The sequence below is a fragment of the Protopterus annectens genome, chromosome 6.part0, assembly GCF_019279795.1.
Source record: "Protopterus annectens isolate FY-2018-M chromosome 6.part0, PAN1.0, whole genome shotgun sequence".
NCBI classification, from domain to species: domain Eukaryota; kingdom Metazoa; phylum Chordata; order Ceratodontiformes; family Protopteridae; genus Protopterus; species Protopterus annectens.
Window position 1 is genome coordinate 1,133,808,200 of NC_056737.1, and position 16,706 is coordinate 1,133,824,905.

The 16,706-nt window shown below is 39.4% G+C and overlaps 1 protein-coding gene across 2 annotated transcripts in view; it reads left to right on the forward strand.

Moving 5' to 3' along the window:
• Nucleotides 1–16,706, forward strand: part of WDSUB1 (WD repeat, sterile alpha motif and U-box domain containing 1) — an 885,392-nt gene that overhangs the window by 409,300 nt on the left and 459,386 nt on the right. For both annotated transcript variants that reach the window (XM_044074750.1, XR_006365236.1), the window contains exon 5: nucleotides 12,903–12,996. In XM_044074750.1, the coding sequence (XP_043930685.1) occupies nucleotides 12,903–12,996 (94 nt within the window). The remainder of the gene's footprint in view (nucleotides 1–12,902; nucleotides 12,997–16,706) is intronic.

The following is a 16,706-nucleotide window of genomic DNA, read 5'->3' on the forward strand; positions in this document are numbered from 1 at the left end:
GTCAATATGTGCCACCAAAGGAAGTGTCTACTACTCAGGGGGTGATCACTGAACAGGTAGCTAAGCAGTTACAGGTGGAGGAACCTATTCCCCAATACCTGTATTTGCTACCTAAAATTCACAAGGATGCCCAAAACCCCCCAGGCAGGCCCATTGTTTCTGGGCGTGGTTCTTTAACTGAACCTTTATCTGCCTTCCTCACAGAATATTTAAAACCATTGTTGAAACATATTCGATCGCGCATACAGGATACAACTGAGTTTCTCAATATTGTTCAAGACTCACAATTAGAATCCTCGTGGTGGTTGTGCACTCTTGATGTAGCCTCATTATATACTAGCATACCACATGAACTAGGTATCTTAGCTGTTTCATATTGGCTTTATAAATCTAAACTATATTCCACTGAATTCAATAATTTTTTGACTAAACTGACTGAATTTGTACTGTGTAAAACATTTTTTACTACAATGGCAAGCCTATTGGCAAATCAATGGCACAGCAATGGGGCTTCATTTGCCCCATATCTGATCTTTTCATGGGTTATTTTGAGGCCATATATATATATGATACACAACACAATACATTTCTGCCATTTCTAGATATTTGGAGAAGATATCTGGATGATTGTTGGATGGTGTGGCGTGGAAACAAGGAACAACTTTCTAACTTTGTGGACTATCTAAATGATAATTCTTTTGGAATTCGATTTTCAGCTAATATAGAACATGGTAGCATTGTGTTTTTGGATGTTTTGGTTACTAGACTTGAGGATCAAACGTTAGCCACATCTGTTTATAGGAAATTTCCTCAGTACAACACTCTGCTACATGCTGATAGTTGTCATCCACACCACATCATCCACAACATCCCTAAATCTCAATTCATGAGAATGAAAAGAATATGTTCTTCTCCTGAGGATGGCTCTAATTTTTGTGATGACCTTGTCAACAGATTTGTTGATCGTGGATATAAAACATACAATATTTCCAAATCTTTGAAGATAGTTAATAATTTATCACGTTCTGATTTACTACAATATAAATCTAAACAACAGTTCATGTCTGGATCACGGAACAAGTCCACTCTGAGGTTAGTCACTACATATGGGGCTAATACCAATCGATTTGTTGATATAATTAACCAACATTGGGACATTTTACGTTCACATGAAATCCTGAACCGTATATTACCTCAACAATGTTCTTTTTCCTACCGAAGAGGTAGAAATTTAAATTCTTTTTTAACTCATTATAAGAGATATACTTCACTCATCACAGACCACTTTAGAGGGACAAACACTTAAAGGGAGTTTTCCATGTGGCCATTGTTCTTTTTGTAAACACATGCCCAAAACTCGTGAGTTTTCTAGCAAAAACACATCTCAGGTTTTTGATATCAGGATATTTGCCAATTGCAGTTCTGATTGGGCTATATATTTGGCCACTTGCAATTGCTCCGCATTTTATGTGGGACAGACCTCTAGGTCTGTCAAATTGAGAATTTGTGAACACATGAGTGCTATTAGGAATAAACGTTTGACCAACGCTTTGTATAAACATACCCTTGAACACCCTTCTGCTAATTTTACATTTATCATCATAGATAGAATTATTTCACATCGCAAATTTAAAGCAGGATGGCATCAGAAACTCAATGATATGGAGAACAAATGGATTATCAGGTTAGGGGGTCTTTTTAGACCAGGATTGAATACATTAGAACCAACTTATTAAGTTCAAAATATATTTCCATTTCCAATTTCTTTGGAATGCAAATAACCATGCTATATGTATTATTATAATATTTATCATGGGTGGTATTATTAACATTAAAGAATGTATTCCAGCCATGTATGTATTGTTAGTGAAAATGTATTCATAATGGCAGGTTATTTGCTTGGTGTTACATTTGTTATACAACATAATTTGTTTGGAGTAAATGTTTTATATCTGCCAGATTTTCTGGATGGGATATATTTATATTTATTTTTGTTTAAAATTTGTATTGGTTTCCAGAACATGTGTTGTGTATTGTGAACACATGCAACTTTTCACAATTGGGTTATATCTCTTTAAGAGAGGGACTATAAATATGTTTCAAAATGGTGGAATTTTGTCATTCACTCTTATGGATATTTGGCATTGAGAAAGGCTAACATTAGCCGAAACCGGTTTGCTTATTCAGCATAGTTTTTACTATGGCTGATATATTTATTGGTTGAAGCAATAAATCATTATTTTACATCCTACATGTGCTGGTCCGTTTTGGTTTTCTTAAATGAAGTCTAGACACAGCAAGAGGTGCTGTTATTAGCTTACTAGCAAACAAGATCATGTGTAAACACAAAAGAAAAAAAGTTTACTTCTGATGCATAGTTTCCTCCCCCATGTAAAAAAAAAAACAATTGTCTGAATAAATGCTTTCTTTCTCACAAAGAAAAAGCCTGCTTCTGTGGCCTGTGCATTGCTTGCAATAGTGCATTACTCCCAGTATAATCCAGTCTTGAGAATTAGCAATGTCAGAACAATAAAGCAATCATTGAACAGATTAAAATAAACAAATTATTTGTGTATTGACGAAATGTAACACTTGTTAAATAATTGTTGTGCTCCGAGATGTGATTTCAAATGTTAAACATTGAACTATAAGCTTCCTTAAACATAATGAGCATAGATGAAAACCTGACATGCATCATTTTGTGTGTGTGTGTGTGTGTGTGTGTGTGTGTGTGTGTGTGTATATATATATATATATATATATATATATATATATATATATGGGTCTACTTCATTTGATCGAAAGACCATTTGACCTAAACCCATTTGATCGAAAACCAGTATTCAAGGTAAATAACAGGGATTTGTCCCCCTCCCCAATGTCGTGCGACCCTGGAGTTGGTATATATAGTTGGGGGTGTGTGAAGGGTAAAGCCCCCCCAATTATTTTCGTTTAACATCTGTACTTTTTGTTTTATTTTCTTCTTTTAAAGGAAACTAGGTGGGGGGCTTCACCCCCCACTAACTATATATACGAACTCCAGGGTTGCATGACATTGGGGAGGGGGACAAATCCCAGTTTTCTGCCTTGAATACTGGTTTTCAATCAAATGAAATTTCGATCAAATGATCTTTTGATCAAATGAAGTAGACCCATATATACATATATATATATATATATATATATATATATATATATATATATATTTATGGGATCGGTGCTGATCACCGAAGGAACTTTTCACCAAAGCACAAACAGCCTGGCATACTTCTGCGAAAGTGTTTTTTACCGAAAAAGCACTTTTGCGGAAGTATGCCTGCAGCTTGAGTGAGTCGTGGAGGGAATGACTGTTGTGGAGATCGTACTACTGTGCGGATAAGGGAATATTCCCTTTTCTTCACTGTAGTGCGATCTTGGAGTGAGAATATTAAAGTAGGGGGTGTGTGGGTAGTAGATTTATTTATTTATTTATGTATTTATTTTTTGTAACGCACTTTAATGAAAGCGCCTTCGTTAAAGTGTGTTCGGTGATTGTGGCTTTGGATTATTGAACTTTCGTTCAATAGTCCTAGATCCATATATATATATATATATATATATATATATATATATATATATAGAGAGAGAGAGAGAGAGAGAGAGATATGTTTTATTTGTAGGGGACATGCTACCATATATGTTAGCAATAACACCATTACCCTTTCTACTCAAGTTTTCTAATTTGTTTTGACAAGTAACAATGTCTACAGCACAAACAATGTAGTATACCATACAACAATGCAGCAAAAACATTCATCTTCACAGCTATATTATTTGGACGCTGCAGCTTCTATGAAAAAAAAAAATGCCATAGCACTGCTGGTTGCCCAGTAGAAGAATAAATTAAGCAACCATGTTCTGAACTCAGCAATGTAAACACACATATAAATCCACTTGCATTAACCTTAACTGTTAATGCTCTGACTAGCAAAACACTCTAGATCAGAGCGAAACCAGCAAATACTTGGGAACAGAAATTTCTCTGTACTAAAATGAATAACAACAAAATGCGCTTGTTTCAGCAATAAGAAACACTTGGGCAACAACAACAAGATTAAAACTCTTCTTACCTTACAATGATTAGCATAAACACTCGAGAAGGTAACGTAACCCTATATCTGAAATACTTGTTTAACAGAACAGTTAGTTTAAGTTCTGCACACATAAGTGTAGAGTGAACTTCCATATTGGATCCCTCCCTCTCGCTTTATAGTTTCAGCATCCTTGGTACCGATAGGTAGTTATCATTTCACTTCCTGAGACTGAGAAGCAAGGTCACAACTCAGGCAGAGCAGAGATGAGCACAACAACACTATAAAGCTTGTGAAACACCACAAGCTTAGAAAAAAGCTTCTCATCTCTGGTCAATGAAACCTCTTGTTCCCTCCCTTCCCTAGTGGAGGAAAAAAAAAACGGTCAAAGGAACCAGCATAACTGATTTAATGGACTTGAATAGAGGAAAAACACTAATGATAGTGATGTTCATCGTGCATACAGCTGCAGTCATAACAGATGGGTTCTCCTGCCGTCAGGCGGGTCCTCGGTCAGCCGAATTCCAAAGTCTAGGTCCGGCGTCGGTTGTCGTCGCTTCTTCACTGACATCAGTGTGCCAGGGGTATAAAAGAACCAGCCAACGCCATTTTCTCCAATCTTTTTTGCCGCGCAGTGCCCAAAGCAGAAGCAGTTCGCAAGTGCCGGTCGGCCAGCCAGCTCCTGAAATTACGAAAATTTTGCAACCGAAGTCTTCTTGAAAGCTAAGTACCCTGTTGGGGAAACTTTTCTTGCCTCAGACCGATGTCAGACAAAGTTAATAATTGTATTTCTTGTGGGAAGCAAATACCGCATAAGGATTTTCATTCACTCTGCATTCCTTGCTTAGGCCCAGACCACAACATCTCGGTCTGTCGTTTTTGTGCTACATTCAACAAACGCACCATTAAGCGTCGGGCGGAGTTTGCCCAGCACTATTTTGTCAAAAAATTTAACTATATTTTGTCGTCGGATACTCCGACTCCAGTTTTGTCTAAAAAACGCAAAGACAAGGACCGACACACGAGGTCCGCGGCCTCTACCAACACCACGTCAAAGCCGACTACATGTGGTCCGGTTCTCAGCGAGGCGCCTACGCAGCCCCTGCCTACCGATGACACTTCGCTGGCTCCTCGGCCCACACCCCGACTACAGATACCGAAGCCACTCTTGGTGGTGAATCTCAAAATGTAGACAGGTCTGCCTCCTCTCAAGGTGTCTTCAGACCTTCCTCTTCTTTTTCTATCAAGACTTTCACTAAGTCTAAAGCAGCCATGCATTCTAAGAGACAAGCTCCACAGGGCCCTTCTCCAGGCCCCATGCCTAAAAAACAGATGCTTAAAATGGCTGAGGATTTGATTACTCTTATCAGGGGTTCTCAACCCCCCCCGGACAAAAGGCCCAGAGTGGAGGAAGAATCCCCCTCCTCTGACCAGGCCTCCATTATTTCAGATCACTCGGATGAACAGGAACATTCCTACTCCCCTTTTGAAGATTCTGATGCTGAGGAGTCCATTCCCTCTGTCTCCCCCCCAGAGGATTACTCATTTGGGGAGACCCTGCATACCTTAAGGGAACACTTCCACTGGGAAGGCCAAGAGTACTCAGATTCCAAGAAAAGGCTTAGGGATTTTCTCTTGCTACCCCAGCACAGGCCTCTGGCTATACCTCTTGTCTTAGACATACTAGATGATGTGTACTTGGAGGCCTGCCAGATTCTTTACCTCCAGCCCCAGTCAAGCCTGATAGGTACTACCGGGTTCCTGACTCACACCAATTTTTATACAAAAGCCATGCGGCTGACCCAGAAACTATCTCCCAGGGCCCCAAGGGAATTAAGGCCACCACTGCTAAAAACCCATTACCTTCCGAGAGAGATTCCAGATCCTTAGAAAGGTGGGGAAAAAAGGTATACACCTCGGCCACCTTAACCATGAGGGCATTAAACTGCCAGTTCCATATGCTAAAGTACCAACAGTTTCTGTTATCACAGTTGAGAAGTAAAATGTCACAACCTGAACAACCAGACTTGAAGGAGTTGCAGGATTTGATGCATAGTGCAGAGCAAGTGGGTAAACATACCTTGCAATGTGGTTTTGATGCTCTAGAGGCCTCATGTAGAGCTGCTGTTACAGGATCAGTCATACGGAGACATGCCTGGCTCAAGGAGCAAACCTTACCAGATCATGTCAAAGCTAAATTACTAGATGCCCCTCTACAAAAGGATGCATTATTCGGTGTTAAAGCTGAGGAGGTATTAAAGAAAATGGAGGAAAAGGCTAAATCAATGCAAACAGTGAAAGATTTTCTACAGGTACAACCTCCACGTTTCAGTAGAAATTGGCCTTCCAAAAATTGGTCCTTTCCAGCCACGGACAGACCCCAAAGAGGTAGATACAGGCGCCCGAGGGGCAGAGGGCAATCTCAAGGATCGTTTAGAAGCAGACAATGGCAAGCTCCTACACAAAGAGGTGGTGAGGATAGTTCACAGCCATTCAGAAAGCAAGCCCAATGACTTTCCCCTTTGCATGCCAAGCAAGGCTCAAATGGCAGCACCCTTAGGCAGAAAACTGGCATTATTTTCAAAAAATTGGCATATTGTCACAAAAGACAAATGGATCCTGGACATTATAAACAGAGGCTACAGATTCCATTTTCACACCATTCCAAAAATGAGAGGCATGCCAAACCTGCCACACAATCAATGGGCAGAGGCACAAAGACAAATTTCAGATCTCGTGGACATGAAAGCTATTCAAGAGGTACCTACTCACGAACAAGGTCAAGGTTTTTATTCCAGACTATTCCTGGTACCAAGGAAGGGAAAAGATTGGAGACCTATTTTGGACCTATCCATCCTAAACACATTTTTACTCGTACCAAAATTCAAGATGCTCACATTACAGCAGCTTCTTCCCATGCTGGGCAAGGAGTCTTGGCTGGTAACATTGGACCTCAAGGAGGCATACATGCATGTCCCAATCAGACAAAATTGCAGAAGATACCTCAGATTTCTTGCAGGTTCAACCCATTATCAATTCTCTGCATTGCCCTTTGGCTTATCTACTGCACCCAGAGTATTCACGAAATGCCTGGCATCAGTAATTGCCTACTGCAGACTTCAAGGGATACAGATATACCCATATTTGGACGACTGCCTGATCCAAGCGGACAGCAAGCACATTCTTCTGAAACATCTGGCTTTTGTAATAATGTTGTTGAATTCTCTGGGATACACAGTCAACAAACAGAAATCAAGGCTACTACCCTCTCAGAAAATAATTTTCCTGGGTGCCAACTTGGACACAAACACCCAGATGGCCTACCTCACGCCAGAGAAGCAGGGGCAACTAACTCAATACTTCAGAACACTAGCAAATTTCACCAGGCTAACTGCAAGGAAAATCCTGCAGGCTCTGGGAGTCATGGCATCTTGCATCCTACTAATCCCATGTGCAAAGCTGCATATGAGGAAACTTCAGTGGTACCTGAAAAACCTATGGTCTCAACACAGCCACAGTTTGGAAACAATAATACCACTAATTCTATGTCTTCAAAAGGAATTTCTGAGGTGGGCTCAAGCATGCCAAACAAACACAGGTCTCCCATTCTGCAAGCCTCAAGCAAATCAAGTCATCACAACAGACTCCTCGGACTACGCCTGGGGGGCGCACATGACAGATCGGCGGATTCAGGGCAAATGGTCCCAAAAAGAAAAGCACCTTCACATCAATCAAAAGGAAATGCTAGCAGTAATAAATGCTATTATAGCTTTCAAAGACCTTCTGCATCCAGGTCAGCTATTGATAAGGACAGACAACACCACAGTAATGTGGTACATAAACAAACAGGGAGGAACCCATTCATACCCCCTATACAGGCTGGCCATGTCACTTTGGAACATGGCTCTGGAATTACAAATCGAACTTCAAGCACAGTACTTGCCAGGCAAGGAAAACACACTGGCAGACAACCTAAGCAGAAATATAACAGATCCACACGAATGGAAGTTGCATCCTCAAGTTTTTACAGAGATAATTCAAGCATGGGGAAGGCCAGACATAGATCTCTTTGCCTCCCACAAAAATCACCAACTGGCAAAAATTCTGCTCAAGGACTTTTCATCCACAGGCCTGGAGAGTGGACGCTCTCTCTTTCAGTTGGATAACAATGACAGTTTATGCCTTTCCACCTCTTCCTCTGCTGCCCAAAGTTCTATTAAAAACCAGAGCAGACAGACCAAAGATGATTCTCATTGCTCCAGACTGGCCAAGACAGCACTGGTACCCACTCCTGGGGAGCCTGACGCATTCCCCTCCATGGACCCTACCTCTAATGCCTCTTCTTCTGACTCAGCACAGCTTCAAAACTCTTCACAGTCAGCTGAAAACACTCAATCTGGCCGCATGGAAGATTCCTTAACATCACAACAGACCCTACTCTCCAAGGAGGTGCAGGATGTCATTTTGGAGGCCAGAAGGCCGTCTACTAGAAAAGCTTACTCCGCAAAATGGAAACGGTTTTGTGCCTGGAATGAGGAAAAGGGCCAGAATCCTGGAAAACTGAATTTACCTCAAATATTACAGTATCTAGCTGAGCTGCTAAGCAGTGGACTTTCATTCTCCTCCATCAAAATCCATGCCTCAGCCATTTCTGCAGAATACAACACTGATCCACCTTTATTCTCTCACCCCTCTTAAGACAGTTCCTCAGAGGGCTAAGAATATAAAACCCCCAAGGAAACAACCAATACCTGCTTGGGATCTCAATTTCATTCTAGAAAAGCTAACCTTGCCTCCTTTTGAGCCAGCTGCCTCAACAGATTTGCAATATTTGTCCTGGAAAACAGCTTTCCTTCTGGCTATCACCTCAGCTCGCAGGGTATCGGAACTACTAGCCCTCATGGCTGTGCAGCCTTTTATCATCTTCCATCAGGACAGAGTTTCCTTATGAACCAACCCGTCCTTTATGCCAAAGGTGGTATCCAAGGTAGCTTTGAATCAGGCTATACACTTACCTACCTTCTACCCTAATCCTCAAAACAAAGAGGAGAGACTACTACATTCCTTGGACATCCACAGACAGCTGCGTTATTATTTGGACAGAACAAAGCCTTTCAGAAAATCAGAACAGCTCTTTGTGTTCTATGCTATAGGAGCTCAAGGGAAGCCAATTTCCAAACAGACAATCTCAAAATGGATAGCCCACTGCATACGCTTTTGTTACTCCTTTCATGGTAAAACCGTACCTGCAGGCATCAGATCTCACTCCACAAGGGCCACAGCTACCTCTGCAGCTTTCCTCAGAGGAGTTCCTACCAAAGATATTTTGGAAGCAGCCACTTGGAGTTCTGTGCATACCTTCTCCAAGCACTACCACCTACCTTTATACTCCAAAACTAGAGCAGGCTTTGCCACTGCAGTCTTGCAGGGCATTCTGGCTCCTCCTAGTTCCACCTAGTGCCTACCACCCCTTTCTTAGCTTTGGGATTCTACCCATCTGTTATGACTGCAGCTGTATGCACGACGAACATAGTACAGTTTTGTACCTACCATAAATGTAGATGTTCGAGTGCTAATACAGCTGCAGTCCAGGTTTCCCTCCCTCCTTCCCCTCTTGGGACAGGCCTATTGGCTAACACCTCCTCATACAACCTGATTGGGGTATTCTTTTATGGTGTATTTGCTTGCAACTACTGTATTTTGATTATATTACATTGCTTCATTACACAAATTTATGTATTGCCTTCCTTCTGGGGGCACCTGACATCGGGGGCAAGAAAAACTGAAGAAAATGGCGTCGGCTGGTTCTTTTATACCCCTGGCGCACTGACGTCAGGGAAGAAGCTACGACAACCGACGCCGGACCTAGACTTTGGAATTTGGCCAACCGAGGACCCGCCTGACAGCAGGAGAACCCATCAGTTATGACTGCAGCTGTATTAGCACTCGAACATCTACATTTATGGTAGGTACATAACTGTACTTTCAGTCTACAGTAACTCACTTTTAATACGAGCACTTATCAAGTGTGTCACTCAACAAACAAAGCAGACCCAGGGAATAATCAACAGGTATCCCAAGCGTTGTATTTAAACAAACAATACACAATATGCTTCCAACTCGAAGCCCCCCCACCCCATTGTCACATGGAGGCACACAGACGACACATAACTCTTCAGCATTTCTACATCACAACAGACCAGCAGACACATAACCCAACCCCATTTTCAAAAAAAAAAAACAAAAAGAAAAAAGCAATAAGGTTTCCCAATATTAGAGTCTAGTTACCTGTAAGGAAACAAGCAAATGTGGTTAATTAGATAAGGAATACTTTAGTTGTTTAGTCTTTTGAAATTAAAATTATATTCATTCATACATTCGTGTAAGACAGTATTTGTATATTTTAATCAGAACATCAGCCGTGAGTTATTCTGAAGTAGGTGTTTTGAGAAATTTAGCAGGAACAACTGTTTTAGACTCAGTTTTTTGTTTTTTTCTTTTTCACATCAGTCCAGGCATTCTTTTCAGTAGCTCTCTTCAAGGAATGGGATGAGAATGACCAGTCCATGTCTTCAGGAATAGATATGACATTATTGTTTTTTATAAACAATGAGGCTTCTTCTAGGTTATTAAAAGTTCTCATCTCATTTGAGTATAGGATTTTAGTTCTGGCAGGAAACACAAGTTGTGCTTTAATGTTATTTTGTTTAAGAAGCTTTGAGTGCCCAAGCGTTTTTCCTTTGTTCTAATACTTTGGTGGAATAATCACTATCAAATCTAATTAAATTTTGTTTATATTTCAAGGGTCCCTTCCTCCAAGCTGATTTTAGCACCAATTCTTTGTCCAAATAAGGCAACAATTTTATTATAATTGATCTAGGACGTGTAGAAGAGGATGTTGAAGCTGGCTTCCCTAGGGCTCTATGTGCCCTATCAGTACCATATGAGAGCCCTTCTTTCAAGTCTAAGATTCCTGGGAGCCATGAGGTCAAGAATGAAATAATATCCTCACCTTCAGTTTTTTCAGGCAAACTGAAAATTCTGATGTTAGTTCTCCTATCTCTGTTTTCTAAGTCATCTACTTTATTGAGAAGCAAGACATTCTGCTTCAGGAGGTAATCTCTCTGAGTTTCTTCTTCTTTGAATCTTCCTTCAATATCATTTAATGAAACTTCTATATTTTTTTTGTTTTGCTGTTGCTGTACAAGTTCATTGAATACATCTGTTTGTTTTTGGCAGTTCTCTTTTAGATTATCTGGATTTTCTTTAAAACTATGCATTTTCAAAGGCAGCTCTTGCAAGATATTGGACACTAGCTGTAGTTCCTTCTTCAAAGCAGATTCAGTATGAGAATTCTTTTGAGTTACTCATTTCCACAAGATGTTAAAGTTTCCAAAGTAGTTTGACAGGAAAATATCTATGAAAATCCATCAAAGTTTCTAATTATATAGTTTAGACTTTAATTAACAAGTTCTAGTTATTTTTTTAAGAAATTTAAACTGCGGTGGTGGTGCTGCGGTAGCGTTGTTGCCTCATAGCAAGATGTTGTCCCGTTCGATTCTCAGCTAGAGTGTCTTCTTTGTGGAGGCATACGTGAATGGGGCGTGCCTTTGTTGAAGGTTGTGCGTCAGGGCTGGTAACCCGGTACATAAAAATCCACTACCAATCATTAGCGGACTGGAGTTCCGCTGTGGTGACCCCTAAACGGAAAAAGCCGAAAGACACAAACAAATAATTTCCCTGTATTTTAGATTAATTGTATGGGGCTCTTAAATTGTGCTGGTTTCAGTTGGCCATTCAGGCTCCACCCCCCTCCGACAAAGCTTTTTGTCTCCGCTAAAGTTTTCCTGAGTAATTCTCAACTAGCTTTATCTAACATCCCTGAAATAGGATAACTTTAAGTCTTTTTGCTTGACTTATTTCATTTTTTTGCAGCAAAGGAGTGGAAGCTTGCCAAAACATGTCTGGTACTGCTTTCTGATACTGCTTAACACTGTCCTACCTTTTGTATCCCCCAATTTAGTGCCTTAGATTTTTCTGGTAGCACAGATCTCTTCTGTGACAGCTACATTACAAACTACTCCAGTTTATTGTTGCCCCCTCAGTCTTGTATTCCAGTTATCCTGATGGTGTTCCTTGAGTGTTTTTTAAGATCATCAGTCTTTTTATTCTGTTAGGTCCTCACAGCTAAAGTTAAGTAGATGGAAAGGTATAAATGATACTTTTTCTAATCTTATTCTGTAAGAGGTATAAATGTTGTTGAAACTGTCTGCTTCATTGGCATTTTCCTTTAGTAGTCCTTAGAAAAAGGGCATTAACTTATATGTTAACATTTGTAAACTCTTAACTTTTTTGTAGTGTTTATTCTGAAAAACAAGAAAAAAAGGCATACATCTCATTGTCTGCCAAGAAAAATAGTAAGTGCAAGTTAATGAATACCTATAGATCCAATATTTGTCTTAAAAATGTTACTGTCTGATTAAAAAAAAGCTTAATGACACCACATTTTAAACTCCCTAGTTTTAATTACGCTTTAAAATGTCACTTCTCTGAAATATGTTTCTTGAGTTTTCTAGTTTTGTATTTTCCAGTTACATTGACCCTTTGCATAGCATGTGAGTTACAAATCTGGGTTTCTTGTAAGTGAAATTAAAGCAAAATAATACAGGTATACATTATTTTAAGATTTAAAAAAGCACTGTTTGTTGTGTTAATATAACATTTTTTGGACTGCCTTTTTTTGCCAGGTATTTGTAGAAGAGAATTGATAAGTGTTCTCCATGTTCATTTTTAGTTTTATTTATTAATTTAATTTATTTTATCTGTTAACAGGTTATTCTCTGAAGTTTAAATATGTGTTAAATGTTCACACAGCACCGGTTTTGTCATGTGCTTTTTCTTCTGATGGACGCTTTCTACTATCTGGGTGAGTGAATCTTTCAGTTATTTTTATTTATTTATTGACATTTGATTACCAGGAAAGACCAACTTGCTAAGAGCCCATTTTCAGTAGAGGCCTGGCGATAAAAGCTCTTAAAGTATTACAAAACATTTTAAGAACAATAATTTATCTTCAAAAATAATAGAAAAAAACTGTATGAGAAAACTGACACCACAGCACTGACTTCTACCAACCACTGTTTTGCAACTGTACAAGAAGTCCATACATCTGTTTCATACACACACACACACACACACACACACACACACACACACACACACACACACACATTTTCAGCCACTAAAAACCTAGTTTATCCTGTTCATAGTCACAAGGAAGCCAAATTGTAACCTGGCAAGCAGTCAGGCAGTGGGCATAAGACACAATACTTGCAGGCAATTCAGAGGGCAACTAGAAGGTAAGAGAAACTGGAAAATCTGGCAGAAACCCACACAGACACAGGGAAAATGTTGATATGCTTCAGAGAAGATACTCTAGCAGAAAAGTAAGTGATTTAATTTAGCAAAGCTATGTGCTGCACCATTGTGTAGCCTCAGAAACATTTGTATATGGCTGCAGGTGTGTGTGTGTGTGTGTGTGTGTGTGTGTGTGTGTGTGTGTGTGCAGAACTATTCATCCACATGCAGATATGCCAAACTCTGCACTTCACTGACCACAAAAGATTGAAAGACAACACTAAACTAGTGTTTTTGCAGGGGGCAAGCCACCCCAGCACACCCCATACCTTCCTCGTTACTTGTATATATCCACTCTGAGGGTGTACTACAGTGGGGAAAGGGCACATTCCCTGATCCCCACTATACAACAATCTCAGCATGAGAAAGCTGGCATTGTTCTACAAACTGATCTTCAGTCAAATGCTCCAGCTTTCTCACCCATCAATGAAAGGCAACTTTGATGGGAATATATGGTGATATATATATATCACACACACACACACACACACACACACACACACACACATATATGTATGTGCATGTGCAAGTAAATGCACATACAGACCCACTATTTGTATTGTTATATCAAAACTGAGACATACAGATTCACTGCAGACTACTCTGTTGGAGATGCTGGGTGAGCAAATTGGTGTAACTAAGGAAATTATTTTTCTGAGCTATGAGACAGAATCTGATTTGCCTAGACATAGTAAGGCGTTGCTGAGTCTAATTATGGTGGCTGTGAAAAAGTAGTAACTAGAAAATGGAAAGCAAAGTGTAAACCAACTGTACTATAAGTAGTGAACATGGTAACAGAGATAAAACAAATGGAATTGGGATCTTTAAAAAAAGGGTAGGAGCAAATTACATAGGAAAAAAATGGGAATTGTGGGAACAATACATATAGGGGAGGAATGAGGTTCAAAAGAAGGAACGAGCTATATAATGTCTGACTGATAATGACTGGATAGATTACAAGTGACGCATAATGTTTGTACCTAGGATTATGTCAGTATGGTTTGTTTTTATTTATATAAATGTATGATTGCCTATATCATAAGTGATAATTTAATAAAGATGTTTCTTGTTTAAAAAAAAGACTGAGACCTGCAGATATGTATTGCGTTAAGTCAGGTTTTTCACAGGATTAATGTGCAAATGAATGATAAAAGAAATCAAAAATGGCATCCACACAGACATTTCCCCCATTTAGACCAGACCACTTTGAAGAAGGCTGTGCCTTCAGTCCTGTTTTTGTCAGTTTTGGTCCAGTGTTGAGAATTTTAATGGGATATATTCAAACACAGTGTCCTTCACTGGCAGTGAAGTAGTTGCATCTTGAATTTTATTGAACAGATAACATTATCAATCCGGTGGAATTTTTAGCCGAGTGTAGAAAAGAAGATACTGTAAAAAAAGGATAATTACTTGAGTATATAAAATATTGCATGACAACTATAAGAGTCAATCTGAGAGATTGCAAACAGAGAATAAAAATGTAGTTTACAAAGAAACAGTGGGAATACTCTGTAGGGCTGCCAAGAATGTGTATTAAGTCTAGAATGTTTAGGACTTTTGCATGAAAGTGTTTGTACAGGTAGCTTTATACTCCATGTAGATTTAAAAGGATTTTTCCTCAATCACACAGCAAATGGAGAAGCGATGGGGAAGAGGGGAGGCAATTGGGAATATGTTTTTTGGTAATGTAACAAGTTGGCAGCTTTTGAAAATTTCCTACAGGGTACTTTGCCAGAAGTGTTGGATCAAATAGTAGTAGCAAAGGAAATTAATACATTAAGCTGGGATAAAGGATCTACATTTTATAATCATAATAAGACCTTACTAACACTAATGTTAAATTTGCTTCCCTCAAAAAAAAAAAATTACTAGGAAATGGAAATCAAAATCGGTAGCAACCGTTACAGAAGTTTTGAATATTGTAAAGGAGATAAATGAAATGGCGGTGGGTTCTTCAGAAAAGGGGAGAAGAATGTACCATAGAAATATTTGTGAAAAAAACACATGCAAAATGTGACACCCGTGCACTGTTCCATTAATCAAGGAGCCTCAATCCTCACCACTAACACCAGTGAGGGTTGTCCATATAGGGAAAATGATAATAAATACACACACAGTAAAGTACAATTTCTCTTAAGAGCACACAGAGATCACAGTCAGTCTGGGGTTGGTTTCTCCCTTTCTCTCCAGGTCCCCAATAAAACTCCTCACTGGCACAGCTATAGGGTCCAGATCTCAGCCTAGTGGGCAAGCTAAAACCTCCAGCACCCTCTCTGTCCAACCAGTGCTTTGTGCCCCTGCCCAAGTAGCTGACACACACCCACTTTGAGATAAGAGTTGTATACAACCACATAGACACTCCTTGGGAAGGCTGGCTCAGGTTCTCCAGCTGTGCCCCTTTTTCCCAGACTATACGGTAGTATCACCTGCCACCACCCACTATATTTTTCAGCTACCAAAAGGCCTTTATGAAATGGTGCCAATTATACTGTGCAATATTATTATCCAAATGGAACAGTATCACTATATATATATATATATATATATATATATATATATATATATATATATATATACACACAATGTACTCTAGAGCTTAAATTATCACTACACAAAACAGCCACAGTTGAAAGGTTTAAAAATATGTAATAATAAATAATAAAAGCACAAGACAATACATCTTACTACACAGTCTAGTCAAGAGTTCAGAGATCACAGAAAAATGCTTAAAATAATACAGTATAAACGTTCTGACATCAATACAGAAAAAAAACTAATCTAATCTTCCTAGTTCCTAGCTATTTCTAAGAGAAACACTAAAATCTAAGATTCTACTTACATACAGACACAGGCAGAGTGGTGAGTTGGATGTTCTCAAGACAAAATGCTCAAATGCTCTCATTCTTTCTGTCCTTAAATTGATAACACAGTACCACTGATTCATTTCAGATTACATCATTTCTTTCTGGTTCCCAGGCTAACAGAACTCAGAGGTTGATAGCCCTTTTGATCTTGCAGCTGGTTAGGAAGCCAGAGCAATAAAAGAAATTATGCATGTAAATTCTAGCCATTAACTCTGGCCTCAAAACAATAGGCAAAATGCCTCCCTCTAGACATTTCGGCTCTGAGTTTTAGATCAAACACAGTCATGAAATGCTTTACTTATCAGCTTTCTTACAGCAGAGTCCACTGTTACATTTTTTACAGTTCAACATCCAC